This window comes from Leguminivora glycinivorella, chromosome Z, assembly GCF_023078275.1.
Source record: "Leguminivora glycinivorella isolate SPB_JAAS2020 chromosome Z, LegGlyc_1.1, whole genome shotgun sequence".
NCBI classification, from domain to species: domain Eukaryota; kingdom Metazoa; phylum Arthropoda; class Insecta; order Lepidoptera; family Tortricidae; genus Leguminivora; species Leguminivora glycinivorella.
The window spans coordinates 55093238-55108963 of NC_062998.1; the positions used below are offsets into that span (position 1 = coordinate 55093238).

The following is a 15726-nucleotide window of genomic DNA, read 5'->3' on the forward strand; positions in this document are numbered from 1 at the left end:
AAATATTTAATAAACTGCCTGAAGATATGAAAGAATTACCCCTTAATAGATTTAAAAATAAATTATACATATACCTAAGTCAGCAGAGTTACTACAGTTTAGATGACTTCTTAAATTGCAATAACGTACAGACTGATTACTGAAACTTAACTATTAACTATTTAGGTACTTATTGTTTTAAATTAATTGGTCTGAATTGTTGTACCTACTGACATCTAAAAACTGTGACATTCTTTATACCTTCTAATTTACTCAAATATTGCTCTTTTCTTATTTTAATGTTTAATCTCCTTTTATAATAGACGTATCTTTATGAATTTTAATTTTTTTTTTTTTTCTCATGTTGAACCTAAGTTGCTAAACAATATTTGAGATACCAAATAATGTAAATTGTTATGTAATTTAATTATGGTGGGCCTAGCTTACTGTTTTCTTTTTCTCCCCTTGTTTGACATATAATTATCGTTAAGAATTGAATAATAAAATTATTGTTATAAGTAACTTAAGATAAATTAGCTAGTAAGGAATTAATTTGCATGACTTTTTGAAGTCTAAATGTACGCTCATATAACCATTGTAACATCTTATTGTACTACATTTATAGCAAATAAATATATAAATAAATATTGCTAGTTAGTATTCTGAGATAAGGATGAAAGTATAAATAACCTTTAACATTAATTCCGGTACCTGCAGCAGTCTTACATACGCTTCTCGGTGTCTAGCTTCGGCGCGACGCTCGGCTAGCATCGTGTAGTGGGGATAACGCGCCGTGCGCGTGCGCGTCGGCGCCTGCGCCGAGGATCGGCGAGGCGGCGGGGCCGGTTACCGGCGGCGCGCCGATGTCTGCGGGGAGGGGGCTAGCGGACCACCGTTGCGGTTCAGCGGCGCTCTTGTATTGCGCTGAAAATAACGGGGCGGTGGGCCCCTCCAATTTAAAGTGGAAGTCGAAGGGGCCTGAATTAACTGGCCAGCTTTTTTAATTCCCGACGAGTTTTTGATAAATTCGCCGAGTTCATCGCCAAACAGATATGAATCTCGCTTGCGGTCCTTAATGGGGTCAATAAAACTTTTTTCCAGCATTGGAGTTATTAAAGACCGCCTGGTCTCAGTTTCAGAAAAGTGAGAATCTGCTACTAACTTCGACGCGTTACTAAGTAACTTGATTGCATCCTGTGTACCCAGAGATTTTTTTAACATACCCGTAGTGATTTTTCCGAGTATCGATAAAACACAGCCTAACTGGTTTTGTTTTTTAGATATCCGGGTGTTTTTTAGATATAAATGGGCAATTTACTGGTAGTAAATTATTTTTCAAAATTTCCTCCTTAATCTCTTTTTTGAGCCCATCTCTTAAAATAGGCGTCAATATTTTTGACAAATTGTCGTTAATTTCCTCGCCCCATTCCGTCGCCTCAGCAACAAAATCACCTAAGATTTGAAGTAGCTCCGGGTCAATTAGTTCGACTTCGAGCTGTTCTGGTGCAATGGCGGGCTCGGCGAATACGGCAGGCTCCGTCGCCGATGAGGGTCCTGGCGCTGGTTGCACCGGAAACGACGCAGACGAGGGTCCAGGTACTGGTTCCACCGGAAGCGACGCTGACGAGGGCCCAGGTACTTGTTCTGGCCCGGGAGGTTCCTCCGAGAACCCGGCTGATACACCCAATCGTTCGTCTAGCCCCTCGGTTTCTAGATTTTGTGGAGGTGGCGACGGTTCATCTTGAACAAAAACAAGGAAACAGGTTAAAACCCGTGTTTTATTTTTTAAATTTAACGGTTAACATCTCGTGTTAACTCTGCAAAATTGCTACTGGTTATTATCTCGTAATAACTCGGAGCTGTACTTTCCACTGCCTAACATCTCGTGTTAGATCGGGGAATATTAGGATCACTTATAAAAGTCACAATAAACTGCATCTACTCACCTCGTAAAATCTCCTCATCACTTGAGTAAATAATTCGTGACGAATTCAGTCTTAATTTCGCTTCATATTTCCTAATCTTTTTCTTCCAACGTTCTTCATCCGATTTAATTTTTCTCTTAGGCATGCTTGCCCTTGGCAAATTCACGAAACGAAAATGAATTTATTTAATTAAAGCTTAAGTTTAACCAGGTGCGTTCGCCGCGCGCGCACGGACAAGAATGAGGTGAGGCTTAATTACCGGGACCGGCATCGTAGAAGAGGAGGCGGTATCTTTTCTCTCTTTCTACGATACCGATGAACTAGGTGCGAATACGTCGTGAAGTTGCAGGGCAACTACCTTCGTTAAATAATATAAATCTTGAGGCGAAGACATGACAATAACCAAAAAACTTGTTGAACGAACATGAAAACTGGTTGTATTTTTTCTCAGTGTATTGACGTGATATAATGGTTTTAAAATGAAAAAAATATGTCATTTGTTCTTATAAAAAATTAAAACTCGCAAAAATATTTGGGTAAAATATGATTTTGGCCACTTCCAGGCTGCGAACAGCGCCATCTAGTTTTAAGCTTAAAAGGCCCATACATTTCAGGGGTACGCTTTTTTGTATGGGCTTTGTCAGTCCAGTATAAATCATTCTTGGTATTCATAAAAAAATCGTAAACGATTTCCGTAAGTACTTGAGTTGAGTGCGGATGCGGTGGTGAGACTATGTCAATCATATAATTCATATAATGGCTATTTCATGCGCGTTTATTGTGGCACCTAACAATATTGGATCGTTTGACAACTTTAATATTAACAATGTGTAACTTTGTCTGTACAGTCGGATCTATTAAACTTTAATGTGGTTTGATATATTATGTGGGTTGATGGGTTCATATTTCAGGTTTGCTATATTTATTCTTATAAAGCAGATAAATCTTTTACAATATAAAAGTAGAAAACGAGCCATACCTACATACATACATACATAGAATCACGCCTGTTTCCCATAAAGGGGTAGGCAGAACACATGAAACTACTAAAGCTTCAGTGCCATACCTACACCACAAAGAATTTAATTTATCTAAATATAATGTTGTTCTCAGTATCCAATATTGCACGTAGTAGTACACTGCGATACAAGTGTGGAAAAAGGTAAGTTCGAAACGAGTGGCGATAAATTAAAACAAGAAATGAACCACTTCTCGCACTAGTGCGTAAAAAAAACACTATAAATATATGTACTGAAAATAAACATATTTTCCCCTCACTAGCTCGGAAACACGTGTTTGGTCCTTTAATACCAGCGGGTAAAAACGCATTTTATCCACTAGTGGGTAAAGTAATTTGACCTTGAATACTGTCAAATTAACTGCTTCAAAATTGATAAAAGTAGGTGAATCTAGTAATAAAGATGATTTACCACCCGTGGAACTACTGGAAGCAGTGATAAATGCATTTTCCCCTCACTAGCTCGGAAACACGTGTTTTGTCCTTTAATACCAGCGGGTAAAAACGCATTTTATCCACTAGTGGGTAAAGTAATTTGACCTTGAATAAAGTCAAATTAGCTGCTATGAATCTAGTAATAAAGATGATTTACCACCTGTGGAACTACTGGAAGCAGTGATGAACGCATTTTTTGCGTTGTAGTTTCCTCGCTATAGTAAGGGGAAAAGTTTTGTGTTACACTCGGGTGCAAACTTCTCGTGTGTTATAAAACTCGCAAGTGTATTTTACTTCTCGTGTGTTATAAAACTCGCAAGTTCAGGATTCTATTTTCGAACCACTCGCTTCGCTCGTGGTTCAACTATAGAATCCTTTCACTTGCTCGTTTTTCAATTCCACACTCGGCGTTAAAATACAACTTTGCCCCCTTGTATAACAAATAACTATTACATCCCAGTCGGAAGAGATAAGCGCACACACCGTGCCGAGTGTACGCTAACCGGCGTTTACGCGGCGTGACAATATTAACACCAAATTACCCTTTGTGCACACAATAGAGAAAACTCATTGTTCCCTCCCGAGTGCACTCATAAACTCATAAATACTCCGTTCGCACTTTCCAACGACCATTTTCTCGCACGTTTTGATAATAGAGGTGTCTAAAAAGTTTGATTAGTCACTACCGTGTCCAGTTAGTGTCTTTAATAAATAGGTACACGGTAGTCCGATTATGCTTTAAAAACGGATGTGAACGATTTATAGAGTGGCATTGACCCAATTACTACATATTCGGACAACTAAAAATAATTGTGACATAGTTTGAAAACTGATATAGTTCAAAAGTGTCCTAGTTTTTAATATTAATAATAGTTTTGTAGATTTTAGTCATATTTGGACATCAAAACTACATTTGCGACTTGCGACATAAATACGTTGAAAACTAATCATAATAAAAAGTGTCTTAACTTTTAATTTTCATATTTTTTGTTGGTTTTAGAGCAACAATGATAGTTTTGTTAGTTCTTATATTAGTTTTCGGGAGCTGTGAAAGTAATGATAGATTCGGTGTGAAGCAAAATGGGTTCCCGAAATGGCGATTCGGGAATTTCAAAAACGGTGAAGAGAAGGCGAGGTTTTGGCCGCAAAAAGAGAACCGATGTAAGTTCTTATTAAAATACATACAATATAATAAATTAAAAGCAATTTTCGTTTAACGTTTTTGTTCTGTAGTTAAGTAACAAGTTTTTATAAGTACACCCATAGACCGTATTTTTAGTGCTACATAATTTAAACTGTGATATTTAACTACTTATTATTATACTCATGGGCCAGTTGCATCAACCACATTTGACAGACACATCATCGTCACGCAGCAGATGTCTATGGAACTTCCCATACTATGAAATTCAACGAACGCTTTAACGTGACAGACGATTTGATGCAACCGGCCCTTAATGTGAATAAATATACGTAGCAAACGTGCTGTAAGCGATTTAAATCAGGGAACATTCAGTGTTACAAGTTTAATATTATTAGCCTTAGCGAACGTCAGTTTATTTATTGCATTAAGTAATTAACCTCCTATCTTTTAATCATTTTGTGGAAAATTTCGCTACATTGAAGTCTTGGTGGCTCAGGTGGCAGAGCACTTTAGTAGCTTTGTTCCTATGTTTCTACTGCTACCAATTTTCTAACGTTCACGTTTAGTCCTGTCAGTGTTCACGGTGGTGACGTTTCCGAACGGAGGCTGCGCCGGCGCGTCGGGCGACAACGGCACGTGCCTGGCTGCGCGGGAGTGCAGCGCGCGCGGCGGCTCCGCCAACGGGTACTGCGCTAACGGCTTCGGGCTGTGCTGCATCTGTGAGTAGCTCTGTTACCACGGCAACCGCGGCTGCGCGCGAGAGCAGCGCGCGCGGCGGTCCGCCAACGGGTACTGCGCTAACGGCTTAGGGCTGTGCTGCATTTGTGAGTAGCTCTCCTGCCAATCCCTCAGCTGTCAATCATCCTGTCATTTGACATGTGTCACAAGTGTGTGAGCGTGCCGCTAGCGCCGTGGCTTGCGTGGACGACGATCGCGCGACCGCCGCTGTCACATCGCACCACATCGCCTATCATCCGTAGTTTATCTACGTTGCCCACCTAAGACACTTCCATACAGATCGAAGATTTAATTTCGTCGCGCCGCGTTGCAGCGAATCGCCGTTGCGTGCCCGTCGTCCAAGCCACGGAGTAGCGTACAAGCAGTGACACAACAACAGCAATGAACTTCCTGAGAGTCTAACGCGCGCTCGCGACGCAGACAGAAAAAGCGCGGGCAGATCTTATCGCGCCTCGTTTACGCCACACTCTCAAATATGTTACAGTCATGACATCCTGCGGCAGCAGTACGTCAGAGAATGGGACGTACTTCGTGAACAGCGGATATCCTTCGTCGTACGACGGGACTGGATCGTGTGAGCTCACCGTCATCAAGTCTCACCCGGATGTGTGCCAAATAAGGTACGACTATTATTTATGATAAATAAAATAAATAAATATTATACGACATTCTTACACAGATTGACTGAGTCCCACGGTAAGCTTAAGAAGGCTTGTGTTGCGGGTACTCAGACAACGATATAAATAATATACAAATACTTATATACTTACATAGAAAACATCCATGACTCAGGAACAAATGTCTGTGCTGATCACAAAAATAAATGGTCTTACCGTGATTCGAACCCAGGACCGTGGCTTAGCATGCAGGCATGCAGGCACGCGCTGGCCAGACCGGTCGTCCAAACAATGATGATAGCAAACATGCCCCGCCTGCTTCATGATAAGCATTCTCTGCCATGTAACTTCATTTATGTGATACATCTGGAGTTACCCATAATCCACACTTTCTGGCGACTTTACTCACCAGCTGACAAAAACTCATAATGTCAGAAGGATCAAAGGACAAAGGTGTTATTTGGCTGCTGTTTTCGGGGGAGGGTTGTGACACTTATAACAGTAAATTAAGTATTTTCTCTTTCATGTCAAGGTTTTTAAAAATACGCAGTTGAGAGTTCTGTTTTACCTCATATTATATAATGTGTATGTGTGCAATTTAGAAATTCTATTCAAACTATTCGGATAAATTTCATAGTGGAGAACTACTGCCTTGGGTTTGAACTTTCGACCTTTAGTGGAATCGATGGCAGCCGTTTCTGCTTGTCAAAAGTTAAATGTTTTAACATAAAGTCGTTTCCAGGTTGGACTTCAATCGCTTTACCATAGCTGGCCCCGAGCCGGTCAACAACGTCTGCAACCAGGACCAGTTCATCGTGTCCGGGGGCAACCCCGTGCCGGCCATATGCGGCCTCAACCAGGGCAGTCACAGTTGAGTAAACACCACTTCCTCGTGGCTGAGGGTCGCGACCACATGAGGCCGTTATTTTGTGCACCAAAGCTATCCATTCAGCACGGTTTTCTGCAGTCGTAATGAATTGGCATCTGAGTTAATCCCTGGCCTTAACACTGTCCACCCATTGAACATTGGTGGATGGCCACTCCCCGTCCTCCATCCACCATCAACCAAACCATTCATAGGCTTGAAATAAGCTCAAGCACCGTCGGCAAAGGTCCGCAGTCTCTGAACATGTCATGGATAAAGTCAATCATGCTATAAAGTTTGTCAAGCCTCTGGTTCTTGCTAAGGAGAAGCGATATATACCCAGAATGTTGCGCGAGGCCATTGAGATCAATAAATATCCAAACTTTAATAGAGAAGATGGCTTTACTTTACCACCAGCTTGGGATCCAGTAGTACATCTGATAATGGAACAAGCACGACGAAGGCTGTGAGGCATTTGTGTTGTATGGTGTTGGACATTTGCAGTTTGTTTTTGTCAATTTTGTGTAGATTCATTGGTTAATTATTCGTAACATAGTAATGGTAAATTTTTTGAATATTGTATAACTAGCTTTATTAATAGTGTGTGAACCTGCCTTAAAAATCTATATTATTTGTGGTCACGGTTCGTTAATATTTCTTGTATGTGGGTAGCTTTTGCACATTGTAATTTTTCCTCAGTCACCCGTTGACCACGAACGCTGTAAAGAGTTCGAAACGTCGGGATGAATTTTACATTCATTATACGCGATTTAATCCGTGTCCATAGTTTTATTTCATGAGTAACTATCGCGGTAACCGAAGACAATATTAGATATGAAGTAGTTAATTTTAAGTTCCGCACCATGGAGAACCAAGCTAAATAGGCAGCGATTAACGTTAATTGAACTCCAAACTTTATCAAATCTCTACCTAATATCACATTTTTAACTCATTAGTTGAAGGACAGCCTTCCTGGAAGTAGCAAAAGCCTTTGACATGGTCTCTACTCTCGTTATTTTGAGAATTTAGGAACTAGATGTTGACAGATTTTTGCAGACCTACCTATTTTGAACCCGTCTACATACAATTTGATATGAAAATGCAGTGTTAAAATTAGTGAACACCACAGCGATTGGAGGAAACGTTGCTTTTGGTGTACCACAAGGCAGTATTTACGTTCCCCTTTTATTTATTCTTGCCCTTATTATTTCCAGTGTACATTGACGCAGGAGTCGGGTCCACGAATCCCGTGAAGCTGACCTTCGTGACGAGTGGGGCCGCCTTCGCCAGGATGTGGAAGGTCAAGGTCACACAGATCCCGTGCAGCACCATCTATAGAGGTATACATACAGTCGAGTTATAAATATATGTACATTTTTTCACCTTATTGCAACGAGTTACAGTAAAGAAATGTGCACATAATGAACTGGACTGTACCTATAAGACATGGAACACAAAGAATTTAATTTTAATTTTATTTATTTAGGATTACCAACAGATAATACATCTTACATGCTCTTAAATCTAGTTACAAAAGTCTAAACTGATGCTTATCCAATTATAGGTAACCACCTAACCACAACTTACATATTTAGGTGTCTTATACCAGTGAACTACAACTAAACATGCAATACATAAACTTATTATTACCTAATAAGTACATAATTTAATACCGGTCCATTAAATTACAAAAAAAAATTAGTTTTACTACCTACATTTCAAGACAAAAAAAAAAGAAGACAGGTTATTTGGTAACTATTATAATATATTATATTACGCATTTTAAGGTATTGGTGGCTGTATATGGTACTATGTGATACCCAGTGTGCTAACGTATTTTGTCACTTTCCTTTTGAATTGTACTGGTGTATCGTTAAATATATCAACTCCCGCTGAGCTTGGGATATGATTATATAATTTAGCCATTCTTAAAAGATCAGAATTGCGACCCAAATTTGTTTTTCCAAATGGAATGCTAAATAACTTGTACAAACCAGGACGAAGTAACTTAGCAGGAACAGTTATTTTTATTTTACTTAACAATTCTGGACAATCTAAACCCTTATTATTAACTAATTTATAAAGGAACATTAAATCTAGTACTTTTCTCCTATTACTAAGCGAAACAAACCGAAAGAGAATTTCAGACGTTTATTGTATGATGTGAGTTTACGGTTTTTGGAAGAGTTAAATCCTAACTGTGTTAAAAAGCGTCTCTGTACCTTTTCAATTTGATTGCTATGCACCTCATAATAAGGTGTCCAAACCTGGGAGCAATACTCAAGGTTGCTTCTCACTAACGTATTATAAAGCAGTACTTTAGTTCGAGCCCGCCTAAACTGTTTAGTGTTTCTTAGTAAAAATCCTAACATACGAGATGCTTATGAAATAAAACTATGGAAACGGATTAAATCGCGTATAATGAATTTAAAATACATCCCCTCATCCTCTGGTTCTCGCTAAGGAGAAGCGATATATACCCAGAATGTTGCGAGAGGCCATTGAGATCAAGAAATATCCAAACTTTAATAGAGAGGATGGCTTTACTTTACCACCGGCTTGGGATCCAGTAGTACATCTGATAATGGAACAAGCACGACGAAGGCTGTGAGGCATTTGTGTTGTATGGTGTTGGACATTTGCAGTTTGTTTCTTTGTCAATTTTGTGTAGATTAATTGGTTAATTTTTTTTTTTTTTAACAGAGTAATGGTAAATAATAATAATAATAATAATAAGCTTGTGGCGAGCTGTTGGGGAGTGACGACCCCACGGACCCGAGTGTTCCCGAGAGTCGGTCAGGGTCTCCGTCTCCGGCGTGTCTTCGCCGGCCGGAGTGGAACCCCAAGGGGACCCGCAGGACTCTCAGCTCTGGCTTGCCTTCATTGGCCGTCCAGAGAGGAACGTCTGAGCTATCGCTCCAGGGGTGGAAGTGTTAAAGGGCATAACGCCGCGAGTAACTACGGAGAAAGCGCAGCACCACCTCTCGACACCCCTGAGCCACTCACGCCGGTGTTGCGCCTGGCCGTCTTTATGATGGCAAATCAGGTGCCCATCTAGAGTGGCGAGTCACCGCCTGCCTCGATAACTTGTTAATGCAATGTTATGGTAGGTGTCCGGACCTTTGCAATAGCTAATTTTCATAACATATCCAAACTTCAACCCATAGACCTGATCTATTCTTTCCATTTTATTGACAATAGTTTCCAATGCCTGCTGAAACCGGTTCACGGGTATCTATATGTACCCGTGAATGGGTTCCAGCAGGCGTTCTACATGACATCAAATATCTCCAAGCGGCCTCTACGTGTTGGATCTATATCCCCACGCACGCCTTATAAATGACCGGGCTCGAAAGACCCGAGAGTTTAAAAACGGAGAAACAAATAATAATAATAATAATATCTTTATTGTACATAAAAGAGCAAGTTACATAATAACAGAGTTACATAATAACTATACTAGGGATTTGTACAAAGATGTCGGCTTGTAGTGGTCAAACTTTGACCCCTAAACTAGGTTAGTACCTGTGCCTTAGGGGCTAGAGTTCTTCCATTTTCATATTGAAGTCATTACAATATTGCAGGTCATGTAACAGTGGTTAAAGGAAGTGATAAAAAATTAAGCTTTAGACTCTTAACTATTTCAAATACTTTTTACACATGCATATATTGTTGTACCTACCTAGACAATTTAATTAATTAATTATTTACATTATTTAGTTGCCTATTTTTTTTAAGAAAGTATAATGAGAAGATTTTCTGTCTCATGATATGTTAACTTTTGCAGCCATGTTTCTAGTTTGATTTTAACTTCCCGCCTTGTTAAGCTGTAGATTTTTATTAGGCTATTTATTTTATTGTAAAGACGAGCACTTTGAGCTTCAATCTGTCGACGACCAAACATTGTGCGGCAAGTCACAGTTTTGCACACCGGATTTCCCTGTCGTTTTTGGGCATTTGCAATGTTAAACGGAGTTAAGGAATGCTGTCTCAGAATTGTACGCAATAAGTAAATCTGTCTTACAGATAGTACTTTGGACTCAAAGTATAGCTGCGCCGTGGGGAAATCGCGTCTTTTAAAGTGCATCACTTTGAGGATAGCTCTTTGCGCTCTCTCGGCTTTGAGCAGTGTTGTTTTATAGGTTCCACCCCACAGTGGGATACAATAGGTGATGACAGCTTGACACAGGCTTTGATAGACTAGAGATAGGATTTCGGTAGATGCCGAATGTCGAAGCTGCTTGAAAATGTATATAAGCTTACGAAGTCGAGTACATAGAGCGTCAATATGCGCTGACCAATCAAGCTTGTGATCCACATACACACCTAAATATTTAATATTAGGAACTACAGGGAGGGAAGTACAGGTGCAGTCTGTGGATTCGGGGGGCAGATATGGACCCTTACTGTATTAGTACTATCCGGAGGTTTCGAGGTATGTGGAAGAGTGAAACGCACCACTTTCGATTTTTCAAGGTTCAACGTTAAAATGTTTTTCGTCAAACACTCCATGACCTTGATTGTTGCTGTCTCAGCGTTTTTTTTGGCCTGTTCCCACGTTTTGTCGTACACCAGCAGAGCCGTGTCATCCGCGTAGGCGAATATGTCGCAGTGAGGGATGGAAAGTTGACACAGCTCGTTGATGTATATGAGGAAGAGAGTTGGGCCAAGTATGCTTCCCTGAGGAACTCCGTAGTGAACAAATTCATCGTTACTACAGTAGGAGCCGATTTTGACACGTTGGGTGCGATTAGATAGGTAGTCACGAAAAATTTCTAGTGATTGGCCACGGATTCCGATGTTTTCAAGCTTCGAGACAAGAATGGGGATAGAGACGGTGTCGAAAGCTTTGGATAGGTCGAGGAAGATTCCATAGCAGTGATGCTTGCTGTCCAATTTACTAACAAGAGATTTAGTAAAGGCAGCGACAGCATCCTCGGTTGAAACACCTCTTCTAAAGCCGAATTGATTTGAAGCGATAATATTGAATTTGTTTAGATATGATATAAGTCTACTGTTTAGGATTTTTTCAAGTATTTTGGACAAAGAACTTAGAATATTTTTTGAATATTGTATAACTAGCTTTATTAATAGTGTGTGAACCTGCCTTAGAAATCTATATTATTTGTGGTCATGGCTTTGCACATTTTAATTTTTCCTCAGTCACCCATTGACCACGAACGCTGTAAAGAGTTCGAAACGTCGGGATGTATTTTAAATTCATTATACGCGATTTAATCCGTTTCCATAGTTTTATTTCATGAGTAACTATCGCGGTAACCGAAGACAATATTATACGAGATGCTTTTTTGATAATGTTAATGTAATGCACATTGAAATTTAATTTGCTATCTAGCGTTACTCCCAAGTCACAGATTGTATCTACCTTTTCAAGCTGCGCGATGGTATAAGTAGTAGGCACCATAGTTTTATTGCGTGTAAAAGAGATGTAACAGCATTTCTTTGCATTTAACGTCATTTTATTCTCGGAGCACCAAACACTCAGCCTATCCAAGTCGTCTTGCAGTAAGATGCGATCAGTAGAATTTTTAATAGGTCTAAAAATTTTAAGATCGTCGGCGTAGAACCACTGTTGATGGTGAGGGTGTTCCACTTCATTTTTCATTTCATTTCATTTTCATTTAAATGAGAGCAGTATGTACGTGTGTCGCGCTCGGATAGACAAGCCGACTGACGCGCGGTCGAGGGAAAAAAACCGTTGCAACCTTGTCGCTGCATCACACGTATATCTACCTCCAAATTTCAACTTAAAAGTAATATGGTACAAATAACAACCCTAAAACAAATTAAAATAAACCGTTTGAGCACGTCGCTAACACGCCCCACCCTAGTGCTGGCTCAGCACTCATTAACCAAAGGGATTCTAGCGACAAGAAACAAAAACAATACACATTTATGATTTACTTAAGTAATTATTTATTTAACGCCGTTCGATGAAGAAAGAGCTAAGGAAGGTTCAGACGTTTTAGGAGGTTACTCAATCCAAAATATACATATTATGATGACTCATATGAGTAGAGGATAACAGGATATTCATGCAGGATAAAATGGGTTAGATTTAATTTGAAGAAGAAGGTTTTAAAAATTTGCTATTAAGATACCAGCTTTGAAAAACATGGTTTGGTTTTACAACCCCGACGTCATAGTTTTAAACCAGTCTTAATAAAAAACATAACCAACAAGTTTCAAGTAGCAAAAACAATATTTCAGCCGACGAAGGCTGCCTGCAGTACTACACGGGCGTCTCCGGGCAGCTCAAGTCCTTCAACTACGACCCCGCGACCGGGCTGCAGCTCAGCAACCAGGATTACGGGATCTGCATCAGGATGGAGAGGAACTTCTGCGGGATCCAGTACTCCGCCTGTCCCGACACAGGTATTACCTTGATGATTTAGGTAGTTCTGCTTTCGTTCATCAAGTACTTACCGCTAGTTCAAGTAGTTACCGCGAGTTCAGCTTTTTCAAGCAAGACCAACTGACTCGTATTATCGTCTACTGCCACTTTATTTCCGCCTCCTGTTTCGATAAATTTTAGTCCGGTCAGAGACTCAGAGGAGTCAGAGAATCTTCTAATTGGTATAAATTACATAAACCAGACCAGAACTAGTGGAGTTGGTTAAAATGTAGGTAAGTAAGTACTACATTTTAACCAACTCCAATTTTATTCTAAACCTTATATCCAATATTCATCACCAACCCTTGAGTCGACTAGCGACTGTCTACTTTTCTAACTACTTCTTATTTCCAGTGAACAATCGTTCTCGAGCCTTCACCATCTCCGGCAACAGTAACGGGCCAGTGAACGCCATGGTGGGCTCCGGAGTGGGGCCCAACGCGTGCGCCAACGACTGGCTGCTGGTGCCGTGCGCCTCCAACGTGGGCAGAGTGCAGGTAACTACCAGGGACAAGATAGATCAAGGTAAAGGGCTTCCATCTACGGCAATAGTCACGGGCCAGTGAACGCCATGGTGGGCTCCGGAGTGGGGCCCAACGCGTGCGCCAACGACTGGCTGCTGGTGCCGTGCGCCTCCAACGTGGGCAGAGTGCAGGTAACTACCAGGGACAAGATAGATCAAGGTAAAGGGCTTCCATCTACGGCAATAGTCACGGGCCAGTGAACGCCATGGTGGGCTCCGGAGTGGGGCCCAACGCGTGCGCCAATGACTGGCTGCTGCCGTGCCAACGTGGGCAGAGTGCAGGTAACTACCAGGGACAAGATAGATCAAGGTAAAGGGCTTCCATCTACGGCAACAGTGACGGGCCAGTGAACGCCATGGTGGGCTCCGGAGTGGGGCCCAACGCGTGCGCCAATGACTGGCTGCTGGTGCCATGCGCCTTCAACGTGGGCAGAGTGCAGGTAACTTTTAACCCCTCAAACGCCTTGTTCCAGATCTGTCCCAGACAATTCATGAATAAATTGAAGGTTTCGTTCAGTAACAAGTTTTTGGTTTCAGGGGTTAATCTCGAAGTGTAAACGATTGTCACTTCACCGGGAAGTGACGCTAAAGGAAAAAAAAAGTGTGTGTCCCCCCTCTAACTTTTGAACCATATGTTTAAAAAATATGGGAAAAATCACAAATGTAGAACTTTATAAATACTTTCAAGGAAAATTGTTTTGAACTTGATAGGTTCAGTAGTTTTTGAGAAAAATACGGAAAACTACGGAACCCTACACTGAGCGTGGCCCGACATGCTCTTGGCCGGTTTTTTGTACATTACTTAAAATATCTTTGTTTTTACAGCCTGCCCAAGCTCTCTGCACAGACCGCATTTGCGGAGGCACCTTCTCCGCCGAGTTATCCATGCAGACTTCCACTGTCATGAGTAAGACACCTACCTATTTATTTGCAGTAAATGTGTTCTTAGACTTCTTAGGAAATAAGTAAAAAAAAGCCGGATATATCCTTTAGCTACGACTAGACCGAAAATAAGATAAATTATCTAAAATAAATACATAGGAAGGTATTAGCAGTTTGAAATTATGTATGTAATTTCGCTTGGAAGGGCAAAACACAGCGCATGTCATTTGAAATCTTTGGCAGAGCCCAATTGGATAAAAACACCTTGCATAACCTAACTAATCCAATTTTGTCAACTGACTTAATAAATAAATTGCATCAAAAACTATTCTAGTTTTCCCTGATCAGAATACAATCCGACTATGAGTAGGTATTATGTGTTAAATTAATGTCAAAAGTGATATTTGATACTGATAGCTAGAGCTCATACGTCGTTTTTTTTTCTCTTTATTTTGGCACGAACCGTCATTACAGAAGAGTTACATTGAGTGTAATTACATTTGAAAATAGACAATACAGTGCCGAAATCAGTGTCGTATCTTTTGAATAAGACCGTATTTTAATTTTCAACCATTATATTTCCGCAGGCACAGTGAAGCCATTCCGCCTGTGGTTCCACACGGATAACATAGAGGCGCCACTGGACATCGGCAACAGGGGGTTCTGTCTCAATTACATACAGCAGCCGTGTACCAATAACGTTATATAACTCTAGTATTTACTTACATATGTATTGATATAAGCCAAAGAGATTGGAGTTGTATTGTCTTTGATCTCAGCTACATTGTGTGCAAGTTGAGAAATGTTTTCGAATGTTTAAAAAAAAAAGAAAAATTGGATACCTATGCCAAAGGTAGATCCTCAAAGATTAGGAAACTTTTTAATGTGTGTAAATAGACATAAGATTTAATAACATTTTTGCGATATACTGTTATTTTATTGCGCCCTCTGTTTATGAACAATAAAACCATTAGATCAAGCGGTGAAAGTATTTTAACACGAGGTAAAGTTCGATTTCTGTTTTTAATATAACTGTACTAAGTCTGTTCTTTAACAATTACTACAAACAATTGATAACATTTTAATAAAGCAATCTAGTCCTTTGCAAAGTGAGCTTGACGATAATGTATAATTACTGCCATCTATGGAAAGCATACGTAACTATTACAACCCATGGAAAGTTTC

General features: G+C 40.3%; 1 protein-coding gene across 1 annotated transcript; it reads left to right on the forward strand.

Moving 5' to 3' along the window:
• The first annotated feature begins 1487 nt into the window (after positions 1 to 1487).
• LOC125240529 lies at positions 1488 to 15417 on the forward strand. The gene is made up of 10 exons (XM_048148421.1): positions 1488 to 1614; positions 4393 to 4518; positions 5068 to 5220; positions 5724 to 5859; positions 6599 to 6726; positions 7936 to 8061; positions 12953 to 13117; positions 13491 to 13633; positions 14485 to 14566; positions 15129 to 15417. The coding sequence occupies exons 1-10, from the start codon at positions 1488 to 1490 to the stop codon at positions 15248 to 15250; spliced, it is 1308 nt and encodes a 435-aa protein (XP_048004378.1). The 3' UTR covers positions 15251 to 15417.
• Positions 15418 to 15726: the final 309 nt, after the last annotated feature.

Coding starts and splice junctions, on each gene's coding strand:
- LOC125240529 (XM_048148421.1), top strand. CDS start 1,488: ATGGCGGGCTCGGCGAATACGGCAGGCTCCGTCGCCGATGAGGGTCCT. Junction 5,221..5,723: donor CTTCGGGCTGTGCTGCATCT/GTGAGTAGCTCT, acceptor AATATGTTACAG/TCATGACATCCTGCGGCAGC. Junction 13,634..14,484: donor CCAACGTGGGCAGAGTGCAG/GTAACTACCAGG, acceptor TTGTTTTTACAG/CCTGCCCAAGCTCTCTGCAC.